The sequence below is a fragment of the Streptopelia decaocto genome, assembly GCF_964273445.1.
Source record: "Streptopelia decaocto genome assembly, chromosome: 19".
NCBI lineage: Eukaryota > Metazoa > Chordata > Aves > Columbiformes > Columbidae > Streptopelia > Streptopelia decaocto.
Window position 1 is genome coordinate 1,009,977 of NC_138674.1, and position 24,522 is coordinate 1,034,498.

The 24,522-nt window shown below is 50.5% G+C and overlaps 1 protein-coding gene across 7 annotated transcripts; it reads right to left on the minus strand.

Annotated features, from left to right (window-relative positions):
* Positions 1-4: 4 nt before the first annotated feature.
* Positions 5-22,568, minus strand: USP49 (ubiquitin specific peptidase 49). 7 transcript variants are annotated; one of them, XR_014185684.1, is made up of 8 exons: positions 21,320-21,391; positions 10,079-10,197; positions 7,729-9,139; positions 5,946-6,150; positions 5,616-5,724; positions 4,687-4,892; positions 3,605-3,944; positions 5-545 (listed from the first exon to the last, which is right to left on the minus strand). XR_014185684.1 is itself a non-coding variant. In XM_082068942.1 (7 exons), the coding sequence occupies exons 3-7, from the start codon at positions 9,109-9,111 to the stop codon at positions 3,754-3,756; spliced, it is 2,094 nt and encodes a 697-aa protein (XP_081925068.1). In that variant the 5' UTR covers positions 9,112-9,139; positions 10,079-10,197; positions 22,448-22,568; the 3' UTR covers positions 2,540-3,753. The 7 variants fall into 7 exon arrangements, 6 of the variants coding, with proteins under 6 accessions (XP_081925068.1, XP_081925067.1, XP_081925069.1 ...); XM_082068942.1 differs by lacking the exons at positions 5-545; positions 21,320-21,391 and adding an exon at positions 22,448-22,568 and having other exon boundaries at positions 2,540-3,944; XM_082068941.1 differs by lacking the exon at positions 5-545 and having other exon boundaries at positions 2,540-3,944.
* Between the last annotated feature and the right edge of the window lie 1,954 nt (positions 22,569-24,522).

The window sequence follows — 24,522 nt, forward strand, 5'->3', positions numbered from 1 at the left end:
AAGACAAAGGGACGAGTGCAGTCCCGGGCTGTGAGCAGGACCCATCGGCTAATTATTCCAAGGACAAACGAACCTGTGAGAAGCCGCAGGTGAACGGGGCACCAGGAGGTTTCCTGGGGTGACTGGAGGAGATAAACCCGGGCCGGGTGCTGTAGGGCTGAGCAGGCAGGAAGAAGCGGTTTGGTGTTGCATAGCATTGGAGCGCCCTGGACTGGGCCCAGTTTGCCGTTCCCAGCGGGAAGCGGGTGCTGAGGCTGCGGAGGGGACGGGGGCAGCGCCACGTGAGGCCGAGGGAGCTGCGCCCGCGGTTTAATCTGCTGTGAACCCACCCGACAGCTCCTGGGAGATGCTGTTTATAAAGCAGGATTAATTCCAGCCCTGAGCGTTCGGCAGCGGGACCACAGCGCGGGCTCAGGTTCTTTGGGTGCGTTTGTGCGGGTTTTCGGTTTAAAACGTCGTTCTGCGCTCTGTGACCAAGAGCTGCCCCAAGCCAAACATCCCGCTACCCAGAAAAACGCTGTTTTCAAAGCGGGTTTTTTAACATCCTGTAGAGAAATGAAGCTCTTTTGAAGTACGGATAATCTGAGTTATACAGAAACAGTTCTGCGGGACAAGGGGGTTAATTAGAACATTTAAATCATTTTATAGTTAATCTTAGTTTTGATTTAGAGCACACTAATCTCCTCCCGGGGCCCGGGTTCAGGCAGGGGGCAGTTCATGCAGTTAAGTATGTAAGGCTGCCATAGGTGACTTACTGGATGTTGTCTTAACAAACCTTGATTAAAATAAAAGCTGCTGAACCTGCGATTAGGAGCAGCGCGGCTGCCCCAAGCTGTGAGACAGCTGGACAGATTGCCAGAAACATTCGGTAATTAATTGGATTCTCTCGTCACTCGCGGCTGCCCGGGAGCGTCCTTGAAGCACCGGCGGCCTCGCTGGGAGCGCAGCGCAGCAGCGGCTTAAGTCCTGAGTGACGCATGTACCAGGAACGTGAGGCAGGAACCACAGGCTGCTCTGACTTAAAGACCCCCCAGAGTCCCTGAAAATCAGGAGACCCTCCCAAACCACCCGGCTCCTCTCCCCAGCACACGGCGCAGCACTTCACAGCGGAGGAAAACCGCTCGTCTCCTCCCCACAGCTCCCTCCCAGCACCCCTCTCCTAGAGCAGGATTAACTTTGTAAAGTGCCGAAGATGAGCTTTAATTCTGCCCTGCTCGTCAGGAGTGACGCGTCCAGGGCAGCAGCACTGGGGGTCCCGGCAGCACTGGGGGGTCCCGGCAGCACTGGGGGTTCCTGGCAGCACTGGGGGTCCCGCAGCACTGGGGGGTCCCGCAGCACTGGGGGTCCCGCAGCACTGGGGGTCCCGCAGCACTGGGGGTCCCCGGCAGCATCGGGGGGTCCCGGCAGCATCCTGCCCCAGCCCAACATTCCTCTCCAAAAAGCTGTTTTAACTTTCTAAGATGTGTTTAAGTTTCTTCTGTGGAAAGACAGACTTGTAAAAAAGAAGTTTTACGGGAAACAAACTCATCCACTTGCTCCTCTCCTGTAAACCGCTCCTTGGATGTATAGATGTGGCTTAAAGAGTTTGACTGCTTAACCAACGCGAAGTTAAGCAGGGAAGAAAACAGGACCTAACTCTCTTTTACGTGGGCTGCAGGTTGGCAGCGGTAACTTACTGCAGTTTACACGTCTGATAAACGAGGTGAAAACTTGGTTTTCGCGGGGAAATGTGTCATTCCTCTCGCAGCAGCAGCAAACGGCCTCGAGGCCGCCCGTTTCTTAAAGGTGAGCGAAGACGACACTCGTTATGAAAATGTCGCCGTAAATCAGAGGTGGGGAGTTCCACAGCCCAGACACTGCGCTACGACAAATACAGAGATTTCAACCTCCTAAAGCACGAGCTGCTGAGCTCACAGAGATAGGAAATGAATAACACCAGTGAGCATGAGCACGGGTGACAACACGCAAACCCGCCGCTTGTGTCAGGAGGGGGAAATTCACGACATTTCCCAAACGTTTCTGTTCCATGAAAAATATTATTGGGTACAAGGCACCGAACCGTCACCTGAAGGCAGAGATCGATCAGAAATCCTTCCGGACCCTGCCACACGTAGAGAACCAACCCCAAAACTTCTGAATCAGTTCCCACAGGACTGTTTCAAACTCTCGTCTCCAAAAAATAACAGCATGTGATCTCCAAGTTATACTTAACCGTCAAGAAGGTGGGTTTTGTTGGCTCGAAAAGCAGCATGTTGCTCAGACATACAAGACATGGGGAGCTGAAGGACGGAGGAGAGCGGGCGCGACGCCGTGCTCTGACAAAGCAGGAGGTTCTTGTTTGCCGTGCTCGTGTCTGCGCGGCCGCAGCCACCACCAGCAGCCAAGGGAAGAGAGATCCATTCACCCATAGGAGAGGAGATTCAGAGTTGTGGTAGTGGAAAGAGAGGAATGAATGGTATTTGGGACACCCATTGTTTGAGGAGCCTCGTGCTTTAGATTACTTCACCTTTAACCACTTTAAAAACTCAACAAACCATGATTGAAAAGGTCATGTCTCTGCAGTTACATATTCAGACCTGATTGAAACATGAAAGGTGAACAGCCAACCCCAAATTATAAAAACACCTGAGGTGCAACTGTAGGTTGAGCAGTGACTAGGAATAGTCACCTAAGGCCCTGCGTTTCACTCACGATTCTCAAATCAAGATGATGATGGATACAGACATTTTTCCAGCCTTCCAAACTCAACATGGAATTTGAGATTTAATTACATTCCTTCCCTTTACGTCCCAGCAGAAATAAAGACTCGGGAGGCTGAACCGCGTGCTGGTTTGCGGCGTGAGACGCCCCCACGTCCCCTCCCGCCGCCGGGGCTGCGCGCGCCGGGCTCAGGCTCCGCTCTAACCCGCTCACCAAGTCGTGCCCTCGCACAGGCTTTGGCTTTGCTGCCACTGTAACCAGGTGTGACACGCAGGAACGCTCCCGTTTTATTACAGGGGTTTGGTTTTTTGCTTTTAAACACACTTTCTCCAGAGCAGAACTGGTTTTAAGATCACATTCTGAGTGAATTTAGCTGCCAATTCAGTTCAGCCCAGAGAATAAACCATCCAGTGAGCACGCAGCCTCGGTAACAGCGTGAAACCTGCTGGCAACGCTCCCCAGCCTCGGGTTTGCCCTCCGACGATGGCAAAGCAATCGGGACAGCAGAGCTGGCTGGGCCTGGGGGAACAGTTTCTCTGCTAGAAGAACATTGAACATTCCTCCAGCAGAACGGCTCTGCAGACACTCACCCCCAGCTACCCAACAACCGTCCAAATAAATACCTGGGTGACTGCGTGACCCAAACCCTGGCAATCTGCACGGCAATGAGAGGGGAGGGTACCGTACCTGCTCCTTCTGGAGTGATACCAGCATTACTGGGACCAGTGGGGTTTGAAGCCAGTTGAACGCTTCTGTTTCCTGGCTGTGCTCGTTTGTGACACACCTTAAGCCATTCCCTTTTGATATGAGATGAATAATACAGCATCGATCTTTCTCATTGGATTTTGTGAGCATAATTTAACAAGAAGATGCTTTAAAACCAAGATTCTGAGGACAATCTTACGTGTCAGAATTGCACAGCTCGGTAACGTTTTTCCAGACCCTGGGCGGCAACCAGGACCCGATCCCTTCCCGCAGCCTTGTTCCTACGGCGAGGAAAGATGCCAACGGTTCTTAAAGAAACGGAGACTTGATGGAGCTGCAGAGCTCCCATCACGGGAACGTCAGCCTTCTGTCCTTATCGCTGTGTTTGGACGGCACCTGAGCTTGAAGTTGTTTTTCTGAGATTCTTGCTTTGTCCTGCACTGTTCTTTGAGTGTAAAAAAGGATGTAAGCCTGGGTTTTGCACACCTCCTCCACGCTACATACATTCAGTTTGGAGTCATTGCAGTGGACCCAAAAACCTGGGGATCAAAGGAGAGACAGGACACGAGTGAGGGAGGCGGCGTTCCTTCCCAGGGCGTTTGGAACTGTTCATTGGAAACATCCACAGAGCAAACGGGAGACAGGCATCGCTGTCTTTCCCCTACAGATGCTTTGGAACAGAGGTTCTAATCTGGAAAACATTTTGATAGTTTCTGTGCTGTTAACTGAGTTTGGAAAGACCAAATCATAATTTAACAAATTGTAAATTATAGCCCCAAGACTCAATTAGGAAAATAAAACTTCCCTGGGGACGGCCAATTTGTACGTCTTTCTCTGCACGTCAGAAGGCAGAGTCAATACTAATTCAGCTGCAGAAAGGACCGCTGGAAAATCACAGAACCCTGCGGATGTTACTCATGAATAGTCCCTGTCCGGTTTCAAAACACGTTCTGTTTATCTCATCATCCCAAGGATACTGAGAAAAGACGCCCAGCTGGAGCAGCTCCACGGGGTCACATCGCATGGGAAAAGCATTCATGCTGTTAACAGCGAGCGGTAAAAGGGACCCGCACAGCAACGAGCAGCAACCCGTGCTTTATGGGGAAAATAAAGAGAGAAAAAGAAAACATGCTACTAGCAACACGTTCCAGGAAACAAACTACCGTACGTCAGGAAACTTGGTTCCAAACAACTCGGATGATAAAGCTTTACAACGCACTACGTCTACGGCACAGCACACGCGTTTCTTGCATTTGTTTCCTCGTCACAAGGCACACGCACCTCCCTCCGTGTTGTAGCAATACGCTGTGTAGTGTCCTGAGCCAAACCCTTTCCCGTGATGCATCACCACAGCGGAGAGGTCATAGACAAAGGTCTCTTTGTCAAGAGAGGAGAGAGAGTCCCTGCAGCAGTAAGGTTCCATGTTTAATACCTGGTCAAAGAGGACATGGACCCCAATCTTCTCACGGTGATTGCGCTCAGACCACCTGCAAACACACGGGCACCGTCAAAGACGCGGCCGGCTGGCGGCTCAGCCCGGGGAGCCGCGCACACGAGCACCCGCTTGCTGCTGACTGCGCTCACAGAGATAGGAAATGAATAACACCAGGGCAGCAGGGGGCTTTTCACCTCTCTTTTCGCTCTAACATCGGCATATTTGCATACAGCTGACGCCCACTTGTTATTTGTTAGGACACTGCTGAGATTTGCAACAGCCAGAGACAGACACGCACCTACTGTGACGGTCTAACAGCACTTTAAATACTCAGTTACATAAATACAACCCCCACACACCTCGATTCCCTGTGCTAACCGTTTTAGAAGCTTTCCATAACATTTTGAACTCGCTGCATTTAATTCAGCAGGTCTATACAGAATAGTGGGATTTAACTATCACAGGCTCCCAGCTTCAACAACTCTCGCTCATCAGTTCACCCACCTCACAGCCGCTGTTTCAAATCGTCTGCAAACCCAGACAAATACCATTGAATACAATGCGAGGAAACCAGCATTAACATCTACAAAGCATTATATTGTGTGTATAATAGAACACATGCTCCAAACAAGCTACTGATTGCAATGTAAGTAGTACTGACAGGGCATCACACACCTGGTTTGGGTAAAATGTCTATACACGTGCATTTCCCGGAAAGCGCGAGAAGCTGAGCGCCCACGCGAGCCCGTTCTGCCCACGGAGCGGCCCCACTCACCTGAAGCGTTTAAGGTGCAGCCGGAGGACCTGAGGTAGTCTGTAGATCATTAACTGCTTTTTAGCTTCACTCAGAACCAGAGGTTTCGGAGAAGACTTTCGCCGTTTGCCTACCAAACAAACAAAATCAAGGCAAAGATGGTGAGGGTGTCATTCATTTTCAGAAGGGGAAAAGAGCACGTTGTGAGCTCTTTTTCCAGTGGCGGTGGGCCGGACACACGCACTCGGGACGGACACGCGAGGAAACGCTTCTCATTAATCCCTTCGCAGAGCAGGAACCTCTAGGATCGAAACGCACAGGTTTAAAACACAGCAGCAATGCGCCACTCACTGTTGCACTGGTCGCAGGCGTAGATCCTCCCTTCCAGCGCTTCCGTCTCGGTGAACTTGGCCAGCATTTCGGTCAGCATGCACTCCGTCTGGTTCACCGGGACCAGCCCCTTCTCCAGCGAGTGATAGCGCTCGGGGAACTCCAGGGAAAGGTCCCAAAAGGGCTCAACCGTGTTGGATTTGTAGTTGCATGTTATACAGGTGACCTGGGAATGAAACGCGTAGGCACAGATGAAGTTATGAACACACACACCTGCAGACGGGCGTTTATGCCCACAATAAACAGCCGGTTTGCGCCCAAAGGGCAGCGCAGTTTCAGGCGCACAGAGGCGACCTGTGAGGCAGAAGAAACGCGTTTGCTCATTCCAGTCTGCGAGCTGTCTGTCTGCAGCACATCATTTCAACTGCTTCCCCAATTCATTTCTTTGAATAGAGCCACTGTTTCCCTTCACCGCCTCGGCTGAACACCATTACAGAGAAAAACACCATTACAGACACACCACCAGTTCACCGTTGGTAACAAGCACCCTGGATCTCTTTTCTACTACAAAAAGTACACGTTTGCGTTTATCATGCAATCTTCCTTCCACATTTTCTCTACTTTCCTTGCATATTTCAAAGTGTATAATTCCCTTAGTGTTTTATTTGCTAACTATATAAAAATTATTCTTGAATGGAGCACGAAAGGACAAATTTCAGACGCGCTTGTTTCCTTATGTCATCCCAGAGTATTCAGGAAGAACAGCAGCAAAGTTTTCAATTAAACTCAGAGGCAGAAAGTGAGAACATGAGGTAACAAAACCGGAAAGCAAATCTGCTCAAACTCTGTGTCATTATGAGAACTATTTGCCAGAAACCAACTCCCAACCTCGCGGCTTCATCCGCTGAAGGCACCAGGAGCTTCAAGACGGATTCGTAGTTGGGGAAGGAATTCTGCGCATGGAGGGGTTTGAAGTTAAATCCAGCATGTGTACACGAGAGTTACGTAAGGAGAATAAAAAGCTTGGCAAGTTATTTATAGTGTATGGTAGCAGCAGATAAACTACACTGATCTGTGAGCATCTTCACGCTGTGAACACAGACCTACCGCTGAATTCAGAACACGCGCCACGTCCAGAGTCAAGAGCCGACCCAACAAAGAGCTTTTAGTTAAGAAGCCCACAAGAAGTTCACGCACTGCAGAGATGATTCAAATGAACCACGACTTCAAACACCCTCTCCCTGAAAAGCCAAAAGCTTTAACTTGGAAAATACACCTTTTAATCTTTAACGTGCACGTAAGTTCTTACGGGCGGTAAGCTCAGTAAGACTGGCACTGAGAGGGACGATATAAATAGTGATGAGAACGCACACGTGTGATACTGCGTGTGGGCTGGTCCTGCCAGCCCTCGGTGCTGAGTGGTGCACGCATTTCATTTCTCCTGGAAAGCAAACGTAATTGAGGACTTTCAGAACGTTCTTTCTATAGCCACAGAAACAAAACCAGGCAGGGACAAAACAAATTACAAAGACACTTTAAAACACGGCAAAAACTTAAAACTAAGGGCACAGAACTACTGTACTTGTGCAGCTTTCATTCTGAAGTGGCAGAAGCCAACTGCATTTACAATACACGTGACAAATGTCAAAAACGTCCCAACCTGCACAGCAACCCAACAGATTTCTTTCTCAGGAGACGCTCCTAAGCAACTTCTCTCCCTATCTGGTGGCTCCTCAAGAATCGGCGCCTTTGCTCCCTGGTGCGAGCGGCTCCAGTTGATTTCTGTGCAAAAGCAGGTGCCTACCTGACTAAGCAACTGCCCGTGAAAAATGGTGTTCACCACCTTCAGGACCTGCTTGGTGAGCTTCCTCTGCGAGAACGGGATGAGGATCCTGCGCTTGGTTCCTTCGGACTCCAGCTCCTGCTGCACTTTGTCCAGCAGCTCGCAGAGGAACTCCTGCGCGTCCTGCTGGTCGTAGCCGCGGAAGGCGGGGATGAGGCTCCACACGGAGTGCAGCATGGCGAACGGCGACACCAGCGCCCACTTCCCCGACCACATCACTCTGAACAGGGTGTGCAGCTCGTGACACAGGGAGATGTGCTTTGAACTCGGCTCCTTGGGCTGTATGAGCTCTAAACTCCTGCTTATGGAGGAGCCGCCGTTTAAGGCAGCTGGCAGGCCCTGCGCGCCGCAGGCTCCCACTTTGTCAGTCCTCCCCGGCTCATGAGCGGCCGACCCGTTTGCCAATTTGCCAGGCACCCGAGACTTCCCATTCACAGTTTTGGCTAAGAGTTCTTCTGTTTCACAGAGATCAAGTGTCAAAAAACATTCTCTAAATTTCTGGAGGTGACTTAGCACTTGCAGAATAGAATTCATGTAACACGTGTTTCCCAGGTTCCTTAGACCCGTCACCCCGGGAGTCATCAGAGGCTTACGCCGGATGGAATAAAACTGTTTGAACCTGCTGCTCTGCACCTGCCTTGAGGTAGGAGAAGCGGCCGCCACCTCCCTGAATTTCCTTGGAATCAAGTTGTCCCTGTGCGCGTGAGACAGCAGCCGGGCGCTCTTGCGCGGAGGAGTGTTCGCCAGCTCCTCCAGGAGCTGCCTCTTCATCTCCTGCCGCCGCTGCCGAGCCGCCTCCTTCTTTTTCTCCAGCTCCTCCATTTGCCTCTTTTGTTTCAGTTTCAGCTGGCCCCTAGAGCTCTTATCGAACCAGGTCCGCAGCGCCTTGGCAAGCAGGGCCTGGCGCCGGTGCCAGAGCGCGGTGAGCATCTGCGACTGTCCCTGAGGGCTCCGTGGGTGGCTGCTCACGTCCTCTCCCAAAGCCATCGATCGCAACGTCCTGCCGCTCCTTGTCGACGCATCATGTTTTTGACTTCTGATCGCCGACAGAGAACTTCTCAGCAACTTCAAGTCGCCCTCCGGGTTATCATTCAAGACGTAATCTTCACAAAGGTAACAAAAGACGTAGAGATCGTTGACCTCCATGGCCAGCGGGTGCCCGGTCTCTTCGAAGTGTTTGAGGGCATGCTCCTCGATGTACGTCCCGCACGCCACGTGGGAGCACTTGAGGCAAGCCCAGAGGGACTCGGTGGTGCGGCAGTCCACGCAGTGCCACTTCTGCGGGTTCAGGATCGAGTGGTCCTGGGCGAGTCGTAGCCGCCTAACATGTTTGCATCTATCCATGTCTCACAGGAGTCTGCGCTGCTTCGACCTTGGGGGGCAAAAAGAGAAAGGAAAACGTCTTAGAGCCACTATACGCATCCAAAATTATCTCTCTTGTACCTATAAAAATACAGATGTCACGTCTTATCAATCCCAAGTGCAGTTTGCGTTATTTCTGCATAGTTTTTTAAAAGCGGTTTGTAGTAGCAGCAAAAGATATTGGGTTGGCAAGGTCTACCGAATAAAAGTGTCTCTGTGCTCAGGATGGCCCAGGCGGCCCCCGCCACCTCACCCACCCAGAGCGGCCCCCCCGGGGAAAACGGTTCATTGCGGCCACACACACGTTTGATCTTTGTCTGCCCTTGTGAAACTGATACATACGAAATGCAGTTGGAATGGGAATGCAGGCCATCGGGAACCAGACCGCGGTTACCAACCTCCCGCAGAAGCCACAAAAACATCAGATAATTGTCATAACCAGAGCGTTTGCAAGTCTGCGGGCTTCACGTTCTATCCTTGAATTCCCCAATTTCCCACAGCGTCCCGCACATTCCCATGTTTTAAAAAAAAAATCAACAGGGGAAAAAAATGAAATGTGTAAGACCATGTTATAATAAACTTAAAGGAACATCTGTACGTCTGCATGTTTGCATGAGCGCACAAGCAGTAAAAGCAACTGATCTACTAAATCTCTATAGTGTGAGTGGAGATAAATCAAATCAGGGATACAAGAAGGTGCAAAAACCTTTCACTCCGTGTCCTGTGCCCCCATGTTGTATAAAAGACCCAAAGAGTGTGTCCGAACCGCCGTGCGCCAGCGCCGCGGTTTGTTCTGCCCGTCCCGGCGCCGCGGGCAGGAGCGGGGGCAGGAGCGGGGGCAGGAGCGCGGGCAGGAGCGCGGGCAGGAGCGGGGGCAGGAGCGGGGGCAGGAGCGCGGGCAGGAGCGCGGGCAGGAGCGCGGGCAGGAGCGGCCGCTCGCGCTACTCACGGGGTCCCGGCTGAACATCCTCCCCTCCGCGGAGCCGCCTCCGGGGCGCCCGTCCGCCCCATGGCCAGCGGTTAATTACTGCTCCAGTCTTCGCTGTGAGGCAGCTCAGCTCCAAAGCCCTGGAGAGAGAATATTCTTGTGATGCACATACACCAAGTGAGAACGCTGGCAGAGTTGCTTTCCAACACGATTAATCCCCTCGGTGCAAGCGCTGCTGCGGAGAACACGTTTGTTACAGAAACCAGAATTTTCTGGAAGTCGAAGCATGAACGCAGCTCGGACACAAACACAGAGATGGTAAGAAACGGCACAGGGAAGAGGCAGTCTGGAATTTCCATCCTCCCGCTTTCATTTTCTGATAATCTATGGAAGTGCTGACGACGTAGCCTCTCCATAAGTCTTTAGTAGTGGGTGCCCCAGCATATGGCAAAGATGTGAGTTAAAAGAACTGGGCGCAAACACGCAGCTCCTGCGATCGCGCCCGTTCTGGCTGCTTCCGTAACTCGGGAAAGGAGCAGGGACAAGATGGGAAAAGAAAGGGAAATCTATCCTGAATTAAATTTGGTTTCTAGATGATTTTGCAAACAATAAAAATGAAGCAACGAATAGTTGTCAAATGTGAGCGGCAACAAAATAAGAACTACAGAGGACAGAAAAACAGCAAAATCCTGCATTTTGCCCAAGGCAGGAAAGATTTAAAAAACATATCCGTTGTAATAATCCAAGAAAGACTAAATTCCCTGGCTTACACATCTACAACTACAGCACTTGAATGCAGCAGAAGGTGGTGACGGAGGGACAGCGGCAGCGCGCACAGGCGGTCACAGATGTCACAGAGCGTCAGCTCTGCGGACAGAACATCGAGACCAAAGGTCAGTTCACAAGGGGCAGAGTCCAACACCCCGAGGCCCCGAAGCTCCAGGGCAGACACCAACCAGCTGCAGAAAACCCGCCTGACCACGGCAAGAAAACACCTTGATAGTGGTCCCCAAATCATGCTAATTACTTAAATGACTCTCCGTTTCCAGTGCCACTGCTGCTGAAGATGGGATCTGTTAAAGACAAAAAGAAAAATCAAAGCTCTTCTACTATTGAACTCAACTTGAAAGCACAAGTGGCCGCTCCAGAATCCATCTCCACAGAATGATCCTGCGGTGCCTAAATCACCGTTTTCGTTATTGATCTAAAGCAGCCCAGAATGTGCCCAGCGCTGCGCTCGTCCCCTCACAAACCCCGCCAAGACGCTTTGGGAAATCCCGCACTAAACAAAGGACACACTGGGTCTCCTCCTTCCAAGCTGGAAACATCCCATCCCACCTTCCTCTCTGACCTTTTTTTCCCTCTTTCTTCTTAATTTTTCTGCTCAGGTCTTGCCAGAGAACTGTGGAATAATCCCGTCTCGCCTTGGTGAGACCGAGCGGCACAGATTCCAGCTCCAAAGAGTATAGACACTATGGTAACATTGACAGCCTTCATTTACATAAAAGAATACTAATTATGTTGTATCATCAACATCTGTGATTCTGCTCACTGCCATATGCGACAGTGCTGGGAATTTAACCCTTGCGTCTCACCAGATTCGTACCGTCTAACAAAACCCAGGCCTTCTAAACACCATTTCCTAGAGGCCGATCAAACAGGGGCCGAGCGCAGCCGCTCGCCAGCCCTGCAAGGGCTCAGGACACGAGATTGTCAAAGAGCACCGGATTGATCCTTAATTTCCAAGGCAGAAAGGAACACCGCTGATACGTTGCTGCGTTCAGCTGGGTAACAGGCTGCGCGGAAATCAATCACCGGCTGAGCCGGCGCGGCACCGAATCGTGTTTAACAATGAAGCGGCCTGTCAGGATATAAATTACAAGCCTTTTGTCAACTGCTTTTGCTTTTCCTGTGCGGGCCGGCAAGATTTCCTGTTTGAGAAAGGACAGAGAATTGAACGGCGTTGGTCAGTTAACAAAGCAGCTTTGTTACACCTTAATTCAGCAATTCTCAGCACAAAAGCACCTTTGATACTGCGTGTGATATTCCCCACCTGTTTCTCTTTAGGCATCTCTGGATACTCCTCTCGCAAATCTAAGCGCTGATCCCACGTATATTCGGCTGCTCTGTGTTACAAATGAACGGTGTTTATTTAACGCGGAGCACTGCGATGAACCGGGCCGCGCGGTACCGGGAAACACGCGCACAGACCGTTAAATAAGTCACTGAGAGCCACGCACACGACTCAGAACAAAACGTGCTCCTCTTTCCATCAGCAAACAAACGGCTTGTCACAACCTACTAGCGAGAATACAAAGAACGCACCAACAGGAGAAATTACAGAGCGTTATCAAAGGAAAACACAGAGATGAGTCAGGACCTGCAAAGAGCTGCACAAGGGGAAGAAAACCAAACCAACCCTGCAAAGATGCCGGGGTGGAAGTATTTAAGATATTGCAAGTGAACAGTAATTCATGTGGCTGACGTGACAGCCCAGGACAAGCCATGAGCAACACGAGCGCTTAATGATGGAGAATTAACACCTCACATGTTAAGGTCTTGGAAATGAACAAAAACTCTTTGCAATTACGGTACATCAGGTTTATTTCTTGGGTGTGCAGCTTTTTCCATCAAGGTAGATCTCACTTTAAGCAATGTCTGTATAGTTGTCCTTTCTCACCTACTTAGATCTGTTCTTTTCCAGATAAGGGCTGGGGGAACAACTTCATTGCTCAGTATGGAGCAGAGGTACCAGAAGAACGATGGGGCTGCACCGCAATGCCACTAAAGGTGAGTTAAAGCTGAAATAAAAGCATAGGAAATACAAGGAAAATAAGGACACTGGATTCCCCAGTTCTTCTTGGACTGCCAGTGATGTTCTAGAGACAATTTGAAAAACTCTTCCCTTGCAAATCGCTTGCGGTGTTTAAACAGCGGGTCAGACCCCGCTTGCTTTTCTTGCATGCCTCGTAATCCCGGAGAAACTTACGGCAAGATCCTATAATAGCTTCAAGAACCAAACGCAGCAGAAACCATTTGGCTCTTGACCCTAAAAGAGTGTTAAAATAAACCACATGACGTTATTATGTCTCTTTGCACCATTGTTACACATTTGGAAACTGATTAAAGACATCTGCACAGATCCGTTGACACTAGGTACTTGCTTTTTCTCAATAAATGTGCACGAAGCAAAGGAAAAAGAAGTGTAGGGCTCAGGGAAGGGGCTGGGGGTATTCTTGTGGTCAAAACTACACATCCTACACAAATATCTCACATTTGACCAAATGGGTTTAAAAACCTTGGGTGCAAAACCACAAGCGCCTTCCCCTCTTGCCCCCAATAAACAACTTTCTAGGGACAAACCTAGAGCAGAATTTCCAGCCTGCTGCAAATACTCAAAAATGCAATAGAGGAGATATTGGAGAGTGTATATATATATATGTATATGTTAAAATTGCATAAAACTACTCAAAAACTTGATTCCTCTGGTTATTTCAACCCACCCACCTGGAAAACACCCAAAAAGCTCTTTGTCCTCTCCTGTCCCAGAGCCGCCCGCTCCCCGGGCAGGGACAGTTTCCCCCTTGGCTCCTCCAGTCCAAACCCGCTGCTTTTACACCTTCAAATCGCGGCTCCAAAGAGCGACCACAGCCCCAGAGAATTCTGCAATTATTCTGGAAGCAGATTTTCTTGAAATCTGTCAGCTTTCTGTCCCACAATTGCTGGGTTCTCTCTACCCAGGGTGACGCGCTATCGAGTGAGTTACAGGCAAATGAACGCAGCTGACAAAGGGAAAACAAAGGAAAACACAGGAGGAAGAGTTACAGATGGTACAGATGACTCAAGATTCAGTGAGTCTTTGAAAAGACACGCAAAGCGATGAATGAAATACAACTGTGAAGAAAACCCTATTTCCTGCACAGGCTTCCTCAGTGGAGGTAAACGCCACTTCTGCGGGACTTCGTTCCCCGAATCATCTCAGGAAGCTCAAAGAAGCAGATATTGCTCTGTATCACACTGCAAAACAAACGAGCAATAAAGACGCATGTCCTGCAGTTCCCTGAAAATGTGGGCAGTTACTCCATAGCAGCCCTGGATGTTAAAAAGCATTATTAAAATGCTATACACCCCTTAGCTCCCGGCTTCCTAGAAGTTAATGTTTCTCCATTTATTGCGCTACATCAAGTCCCCTCCCTCCCCTTTCATAGGCTTCCCAGGTTTGATTTTTGGTTTGGCATTTGGAAGCGTCAGTAAGTTGGGCACCACGATATGGACACGTATAGAGGAGGCGCCGCTTTCCATCCCACCCATCCGCAGCGTTTCCCCTGCTCCAGGCAGCAACTCGCGCCCGGAACCCGGAGCACCTAGAGCAGCTACATACACCTGGAGTTACCGAACACGACGGAACGTTTGGCACTACAACGGTCTGCAAGTAGATGCTAACTGCCCGAGATAAAGCAATAATTTCACTTTATGGGTCAAGCAACCAGCTTTATAGAATCCATGAATTCCCAACGAATTCTATTTCCATAATTGTGACAACATGATTTCATACATTTTTCATGTAATTGCCATAATTGCGACATGCCACAGCATTTTGAAGTGTTCTACATGTTTGCCCCTGAACCACACTCGGCTGGCACAGGCAGTAACAGCTTTAGCAGACGCAGAATCAGCGGCACCGACTCGCAGTCCCGAGCTACAGCAATTCTCACTATTTGGAAATGCAGTTTTTTATACCCCAGCAGCCCCAAACTGCCGGGGTTTGTACCCAAACCGGTGTCTTTTTGTTTCCTTTCACTCTTAGCACTGCCCAGTTGGGCAAGGAGTCGAGCTTAGCGAGGCTGCTGGAACGGGCAGAGGATGCGCTGACGTGCTCACGGGCCCAGACCCGGCACGGCGAGCAGGGCAGCTCGAGAATAATTAACAAGGTACCAGTTAAACAAAACCAGCCATGTTCTGTTTCAACATGGCCTAACAAAGCAGCAACACAGGAGATAAACAGCCGCTTTCTTATGGCCCCACTTTCCCTACCTTATTATTCCTTTTAGTCTTGGCCTACCACAAGGCAGCCAAAACGCTGCGTTTGCCAGAACACAAAAGCTTTATTTCTTCCGACCGCGCTCTGTAAACGTTATTTCTCACATCCAGTGCGTATCACATTCATCAGATTGTCAGGCGAACAATACAGAGTTGCCGCTCACAGCAATAGTTCAGACATTAGGTATTAAAAATACTAAAACTCCACCGTTGATAGGGCAAATTATACACAATTTCCACCCATTTTCACAACAACGTCAACAAATTAAACATAACTTTGGGCTGCTGGCAAAGCCATTAGCAAGGTCAGGAGCAGTCAGATTTTGATCTATGGCACCTTGCTCCGTTCCCCCAGCATTTGCAAAACCCGATGGGTTTTGTATCAAGAGACACGCGACTTTGCCAACAGCAAAGCAAGGGCAGAGCCCCGTGGCACAGGTACGAGGTGAAGTTCTCCGGCTCCGGCGCAGCGGAGAATCCAGGCGGCTGCAGCAGAGCTCGGAACAGCCCTGGCACTCAGCAGCCTCTTCACCAGCTCTTTGTGATCGACACAAAGACGGATTATCCCAGGCACTGAATACTTGCTAAGTTACGGGTAGTCCTCTGCTGTTCTTCCTCCCCCATTTTAATTCATATTCATCCTGGCAGAATCTTAGACAGACTATTAACTAATCTAAAACAACATCACAGCTGATACAACACATAAAGCGATCAGTCAGACGAACATGTCAGTGCCATCTACTGAAGCAATAAAGAACAAGACAACCCAGCAGACTGGGGCTTATTATCTTCCCAGCCGTCATGAATAGGCAAAGAGTATTAAATATAAAGTGCGACATTCCGCAGCCACGTTGGGCTGCGCTTTGAGCAGGGAAGGTGCCTTCGAGACGTTTGAGGAGCAGGGATTACCAGATGAAATACCGACGGGTTTCCACACACCTCTCCATCATTTCCTTCCCCTCCCTTGCCAATCAGCCCCTACCGAGCCTTTGAAAACCCCAAGTGAGTGAAACACAGCAGCGGCAAGAACATTTGCTATGGGTTTTAATAAACGCAAACCTGCCTCTTCCCAGGTGTGCAGGAGGAGACCTGAAGTGGCTTTAGCAAAACTAAGAACCCCAGCCCTTCCCGCCGTCCAGCTGGCAGGCGAGGCTTGAGCCCCTATTTCTGGTACCTATGGAACAATTCACTTGCTCATATGCACCTTTTTGTTTTTCTCCCCCGTTCCTGATGGAATGATTCCCAATTTGCATACTAGGAATCACGGGCAGTATCTGAGTTGTGCCTTTGTCCTCACCACAACACGCCGTACCAGAACGATGCAGGAAGCGGGAACCCGATTTGCAGAATATCAGGTTGTTAATCTTCTTTAAGAATGGAAGATCAACCGCGGCCCGATTCTATAGCATCTGTTATTTTAATAAACTACCCTCCTAAGAGGTTAGAGTTCACCGCATCAATTTGTCTCGAGATGAAACGACAACAGGACAAGGAAACCAAAGACGGGGTGGATTCGGTTTTGATGCCGCGATCCAGTGCCTCAAAAAGCTGTTCCTAAAACCTTCCCATTTGATAACAAGCAGGATATTCCCTGCGTTACTGCAGAAGAGCAGCACAGACGTCCACGTGGGAGTTTTGAGGCCGCCTTTGAGAAACACTCGCTGTGTTCACCAGCCTCAATATGACATTTTCTGCAAATAAATCAGCTCTTGCGAGAAGGGTCTTCAGCCTTGCTCTCATTCAGGTGAATTAACTATTCTTAGTTAAATAGATTTGCTTCTAGTCTTAGTCTGATGACAGATTAACTCATGACTGGTAGGATTATAGACTTACCTCTGAACTAAATCACTTTTGAATCTGAGTTACAGCTATTAGTTCCTTAAAGCTTAGCTGAACGGCTTTTAGTACCTCCTTTGTGTTTTTGAAAGAATGATTAAACATCATTAAACCCAAGCTAAGGGCTCTTTCTCACAACTCCACTGAATAAACAGCTGGTTCAACTTGTACAGAACAGCAGAGTTTTACATGGATTTTTTGGAGAATAACTAATACTATTCTAAGTCTAGAATACTCAAAATTCAAACACGTTTGTCACCTTTGTGTGGGTTTTAAGCACATCAAAAACTGAAAGGCACCAGTAAGGAGAGTGAGGAGCTGTCTTTCCCCTACTTTTGTATCTTTGCAGAGATATTTAACCATCACTCTCTCAATTTAATTAAAGTCCAACAAACCACCTTAATGAATTGCTCTTGCTCTCTACGCTTCCATGAGAGGAAGCACGGATGGGACAGCGAGGAGAGAGAAAGCCACCGATCTACATCCCCAGACAACGGGGTTTCATTTTAAGTAACACACAACCCAAGTTTCGGTTAATTTATCGTTAAGGGTCCCTCTGGCTCACACTGAACCAGCTGCCATCTCTGAATTAGAACACATCGCTTCTCACCGGTCGGTAATGACTGAAAACCCCCACGCATCCCAAAGCATGTTGTCCTGTCCAGTATCTATAGATACACACACAAGTATATAGACGTACGGTCTGCTTAAATCAATATTTAGATCCCTCTCTCCACCCAGAAGAGCCACCAACTATTACCAAGTATAAAACCCTCCCAGTGAACACAAATGCAAGGCCAAATTAGCCAAAAATGATGTTTGCTCCTCGTTTGACTGAGTTACACAAACCTGCGTGGGGGGGACGGGAGGAATTAGTGCGGAACTGTTTTTGCTGAAGTTTAGTGGATGAAAAAGTTGTTGGTTCTGATAGCCTACAGTGCGGTATTTACGCAGATAACGCTCGAGCTAGAAGGCAGCCACAAATCTCTTATCATTTTCTTAATTCACACGGCTCTTGTTATTCAGCTGGAACGCATTTAATATACAACATAACGTGGAATTCTAAACTATCTAAAATTAGCGGGTGAAGTCGTATTTAGCACGAGGCAAGAGACAACCAGGGCACCGGCCGCGGTTCGGAGCCGCGCGCTGCCTGCAGAGCCTTTCACGGCACGAGACGGGCAGAACGCGATTACGGGACAGTATTTCTTCATCAGATCTAAGCCGCCCACCGCAAAGTGAATGGGGAAACACGGCTGCAGGGCAGCGGTTCTCAATCAAGTGGACGGATTTGCCTTTCAGAGGGAAAAAGGGAAGGGAGCTGTGGTCACCATCTCTTAATCAGCTCAGCTGATGCGCTATAGAAGGTCTCAATGGAGGAACACAGCTGTGGCCCATAACTCTTGGCTTGATCTTCCATGCTTTGACTGAAAAGCCTGAAAAGAACATAAGTGAACTAAAGCTTTTCTCCATTAAATCGGTCCTTTCTAAACTGCCTTCACCCAGAGAGGCCAAAACAAAAACTTCCTTTTTCGGGGTGTTTGTTTAGAGGTTGAGTGTAAAAGTTTTCGTGATACAAACAACAAACTGAGGTACAATATGAGAGACCATGCTATTAAAGATCGAGATGGAGCACGTTATTTAGTAATTCCTGCCTTCTGTAGGGACCCCTACATGCAAGTACGCGGGTTTTGCTTTGGCTGAAGCACCGTTCTGCATTCCAGTGAGCAAAATGATGAAACATCGAGAAAGCACCTCCTGTGAACGTTTTTCTACAAGAGTAATTTGTCACGACTGATACGTCGCACAAGACGCGTTTCAGCTGCACTCACAGTAACTCTGAGCTGTCACAGCCGCGCAGTCCAGTTCTCCGTCTTCATTTGAAACAGCGGCCGAACGACACAGCCAGAGCAGCGCGACAGCGAGGAGCACAGGGCGGGAGGAGCGGGATGCGCTGGAAAGAGCTGCTGCTGCTTCTGGATTTGTCTCCTACTTTCCCAGTGAAGTTCTCAAGAGGACAGACCTGGCCGTGCACCACGTTATGATCACCTAATTAAATGAACTTCTCTAGCGAGCCTTATTGAAAAAAGCAGCCTGCAATGTCTGATGTGGACAGAGCCGCAAACAAGCCAACACCGTGCGAAGGATCACGATTAGGCGCAAGAAACCCACTGCAGCAACAACCAGCACTCGGGCTCCCAGACGCAGCAGCCACACACCACGCTAAACGTGACCTTTAGGTTTTTTATCAGTAGGATTCCTGTGATTAACAGTTCAATGCACAAAAGAGATGCTTTGCCGCTCCCTTTGAGTTCACAAACCCAAGTACTAACCGGAGCAAGCGCCGCTTTGTTTCGCAAGCTGCAGCACATGAGACTTATTGACCATTTCTCCATCGTTCAGGCCTCCCGCGTGCCTCGTCAACCACAGCGCTCTGCGCCACACGCAGCAACCGCGGCCACGGATTCCTCACTAACGATCTTTGGACACACAACAGCTAAATAAATCCCCAGTCTTGCCATACTAGCTGCAACACTCTCTAAACCGTTGCATATGTGACTATTGTTAAGCCCTGCTCGCAAATAAGCAAAATTCTTTGTAGCAAACAGAACTTGCACAAGACCAAGAACTATTCCAGACCTGAAAAGCTGCCAATTTCAAAACACCCTTTTCACTTGAAGTCAGCTCATATTAACAGGAAAAATGATTAGGGGAAAAATAAACAAGCGTTTACCGTTTGCAGCCTCGTGTTTGAAAGCACACGTAGCTCAGAGACATCAAATGCTGCTCATGTTTGGCACATAATTTTCGAATGTTTGCACCTAGAATCTTTTCAAAGCAATTAAAAACACCAAGTGCTTTGCTGGCCCGCCCCCCCAGCTTTTCTTTTAACCATGCCAACTCATCTGATGATTGTAAAACAAGATCAACCCCGAGCGCCGCTGCCCAGGGCAGAGCAGCCCAGCGGCGCAACTCCAGCCGCTCTGTTACACCGACACTTGCTTAATCCCAGGGCAAGTTTAATCCCCAGCGTTCACACATACCCACAGTTTATATACTCGCGGTTCCACCCTCTCCTGCAGCTCCTTCTCCCCTCCCGTTTCCACATCCCAGCCGTGCATCTCGTCTCAATGAGCAGCTCGGATCTCCACCTTCCTCCCCCTCCCCGACACCTTATTTCTGCTTCCACTCCCACCTATCATCCCTTCTAATCTCATCCCTATTTCTCGCCTTGCCTTTGCACGAGAACGACCGACACCGCTCAGGAGAAGCTCCCGCCGAACTCAACTGGAGTTTTGCCCGGGCTGAGGAACTGGTGGCTCCCATCGCATCCTTCCCCGCGCTCCCCGGGTCCCAGCGAGCGGCTCCTCCTCCGCAGGACATAAAAGAACCAAATATTGCAACATTCCACACGAGATGAGCTCAGCGCCTTCAAGAGCTCACAGCATCTTTCCCTCATTAAAACTACAAGTGTCGCTCTGAAAAGTAAAGCCACTTCTCCCCCCTCACGCTGTGTTTTTCGAACCAAGCGGGCGCTTCCACCGCCGCGTCACCGTGTCCCCACGGGCTGTACCTGCACACCAGGAGCTGTTCTGACACACGGATCACGCTTCTTTTTCCTACGAACAACCGCACGCAAGACGATGAGCGGGCGCGTTTCCTAAAATCAGCAGCTTTGCTAAAACTGGCTCGTTATTTGCTTTGGTTATTCGAGCATTCGCGGGAGGAGGCTACAAACTGCTGCCGCCCCCTCTGCTTCGAATTCTGTTTAAAACGTGATTTTAAGGGATGTTTTGCTCCCTGGGCAGACACCAGCGATCGAGACACCCAACCCCAAGCCCCCCGATTAACTTCAGCCTTTCACCGCACACGAACCCCGCGGCTTTTCCTTGTTTCACACAAGCATCAATCAGCACCGACTTTCCCCATTTTTGTGCCCTCTCCACCCCGGTCCGAGCGCAGCAAGGGGGTCTGCGGGCAGTTTTTGGGCGCTCTCCCCCCCGCGCTGTTCCCGCCCCGGCCGGCGGGGGCGGCCGAGCCCCGGGAGGGGCCGGTACCGGGCAGAGGGACGGGGAGGATGGGGGGGGCGCTCCCCCGGCCCCCGCGCCTCAACAAAGGGAAAGTTGCGGAGCCGAGGCCGGCGCGGGGCTCCCGCCCGCAGACAAAGGCGGCGGCCGCCGGGCCGGGGGGGAGCGGGGTTCGCCTCAGGTCCCCCCGCGCCCCCCAACCGCACTGAGGGGAGGGGGGGGGCCCTTTGTGGGGACGGGACCAAGGACCCCTGAGCACCCTCCTCACAGCGGGGTGTCCCCCCCTCAGCCCCTCGCCCCTTCCCGCCTCCCCTCGGGCGGGTCGCGGTGTCTCCCCCCCCCCGGCCCCTTTATTTACCGCCATCATCAGCACGCGCGAGCTGTCACCAGCGCCAGACACCCCAACGGCCGCCGGCCACGCCCCTCTCCCCGCCCATTGGCCGCCCGCCGCGCCCCGCCCCGCTTCGCCATTGGCTGCAGCGCACGCCACACAGCGCTCTCTCCCGCCCCCTCGCCCCGCTCCGCATTCAGCGCCGGCACTTACGCCGATTCCGTAGAGCAGAGCCGGGCGCTAACGGCGCGGCGGGCGCACCGGCGGACACCGTTTGCGCAGCCTACGCCGCGGCGGGGAGAGTTCTGGCGGAGCTTACAGGCTCTGCGTAGCCGCTAGGGGGAGCTCTTCAATGGCGTACGGTGGAGTAGCCGGCGGGCCGCGCCGAGGGGCGGGGACTGCGCGGGCCACGCCCCGCACGGTGACGTACCGGGCTTTGTGAATCCCGGGCTGAAGTTCGGTTGAGTCACGAGAGGGTAAATAAGGATGTTTAGGAGACAAAGAGACTCTTAAAGGGGCGGCGCGGGAGCTGACGCGTCCCCGAGGGGCCCTGAGGTGGCTGCGTGGGGTGGTGCCCCAGAGGGCCCCTGAGGTGACAGGGGAGGGACCCCAAAGGTGATGGGGGGACCCCACGGGGGCTCTGAGGTAAAAGAGGGGACCCTGAGGTGAGCACAGGTCAGCGGTGTCACAGACACTGACCCACAGAGCACAGGGCAGCGGTGACACAGACACCAGTGACACGGAGCACAGGGCAGCGGTGTCACAGACACCAGTGACACGGAGCACAGGGCAGCGGTGACACAGACACCAGTGACACGGAGCACAGGTCAGCGGTGACACAGACACCAGTGACATGGAGCACAGGTCAGCGGTGTCACAGACACCAGTGACATGGAGCACAGGGCAGCGGTGTCACAGACACAACTCCTTTGCACAGGAACAAAGTTCCCCTCCCGTCCTGTGAAGTTTTTCGGCAGAGCGACGGGTGGGAGCCCACCTGCTTCTGCCGTGGCAAGAGGACACTCCTCAGCCCCGCGGTCTCCTTTGTGAGCTCCTTCACCAGCCTTCCCCCAAATTCCATTTCCTGTGAGATTTGCTGCCCTTCCTCTACCCCCTCCCTTTCTGCCCAGTGCCCGGTGTGTTTCGAACCCATACCTGCACAGAAATCCATCACATGCCTCTCAGCTCCACCACCGCTCCCACTGGAATGAGCCCTCAGTCTGCAAAGCCTGCTAAGAATTAAAACTGAAGATCGATGAGGCCCTTATGTCCTCGCTCTCTTTGTAAAGCTTAGCAGGGTGCAGCAGTAAGTACCTCCTCGTAAAAAACAGCACAGCACAAAACAGGACAAACGCCCACGGTATCCCCAGGGTGGCAGCGAGACTTGGACTCAGCCACTGAAGTGCTGGTGACCCTGGAAACGTCACCAAGACTCTACTTAAAGCCAGGAGGGGAAAAGCTGTAACAACGCCAAGAGTGAGACCCACATCCCCAAGATCCCCAGTCCTGTCTAGGTCAGACTTCAACTCACGGAAAGCAACACCACCGCAGCGATTCTGAGAGGTACAGGAGCAGCAAAAAGGATCCACAGCGGTACAGGACCACAGCTTGGCCACCTCTCCCTCTAGATCTTGCATTCCCTGAGAAAACACTGGGCAGCAACAGAGCAACCTTCCAGACCGCGCCTTGACAGGCAAAATTAGGGTGGTTTTCAATTACGCTGGTTCAATCCATTAACGTAACACAATTTAAAGCCCCCTGAAGACTTGTTAAGATGCAGACTAGCACGTTCCAAGCCGCGTTAACCTGCCACATAGATGCTGGGGGCGGGGGGCAGAATGAGGATTACTGCAGCTAATAACACTGAAAAACGGTCATTTTGTCCATCGAGAAAGTGAAAAGCCTCGGTGTAAAAGCAGCTCCTCAGGCGGGGCGGCTGATCCCGCTGTTCACAGAACGCAGCTACAGCAACAGATGTTTGTGCCAAGACAAAAAAGGCTGAATCCCACCCATCCTCACACGCGTGGAACCGGCTGACGTCAACAGCTGTAACGGGTAATTGAAGGCAGAACGTAGCTCGAGGGGTCCCGTTTCATCGCTCCAGGAACAGCACGATGTATTAATAAGAGCGCTGAAGTCCCCAGAGATTCCAGCACGCACTTTATGTTTTTAAGACCGGAGTTTTGACATCTCTGGTTACAGAACGCATCTTTCGGGAGTTAATAAACCATTAGCAGCGTTCAGCATGACTAATCTGGTCATTAAAAGGTATTTTTTTTAACCTGAAGACTTAAAATGGGCAACAGGACAGAAACAACTACCCCTACAAAGGCTGCAGTTTGTTTTCCTAAGTTTTACCAGCCACATTTAACTACGTGGAACAACAGCAGGTCAGATTCTCGCTGAGTTTTCATCACTGAAGATTAATAGTCCCACTGAAGTCAGTACATGTGTCATGAACTTGAGCTAAGAGTTGCAAAAATCCAGTATATTCAGCATGCTGGAATTTCTAACACACTTTTGGCACATTATGCCATTTATTATGGCTCATTAACCAGATCCTTCTGGACCCAGTGCTGTTTACATGTATTAAGTGCCCAGACTAAAAGCTACAGCACTCTAACAGTTAATTAGACTTAAAGGTATAAATGTAAATAACTAGTTCTGCACCAGCCAGCAAATCAAGTCACAAAACATCCCACTTCAGAAGGAAAAATCCATTGAGGAGAAATCCATTTCTGTTTTATTTGCTCTTCAGACTCTTCAAGAGCCAACGAGATTCTCTGTGAGCGAGACGCACACGGCTCCTCCCCGAGGAACCCACCGTCCTTCTTGCAAATCTCCCATCCTAAAACCATCCCACGCCTCCTTTGCACCCGCCCGTTGTGTGCGGGTTAAGTCTTATAATAAATTTTTGGCTCTTCCTCCCCAAATCATTCCTTACTCCCCAAATCATTCCTTACTCCATTCAATCTGGTGAAGTTACAGGAGTTCTCAAATGGTGTGCAGGGACGGGACATTCGTCACCCACCGGTCAAACATGAGATAAACGCCTGGTGTTCTCTTCAATGCGGGAGAGGGCTCCTGTCTCATTTATTTATCATGAGGCTTCATCAGCACCAGCTGAGAGGTAGAAGGTTTTAATGCTCCCATCAGATATAAAAGATGAAGGCAAGCTAAGAACACAGCTGGAACAGGAATGCCAGAATTCCTGCAGATTTTGTCACAGG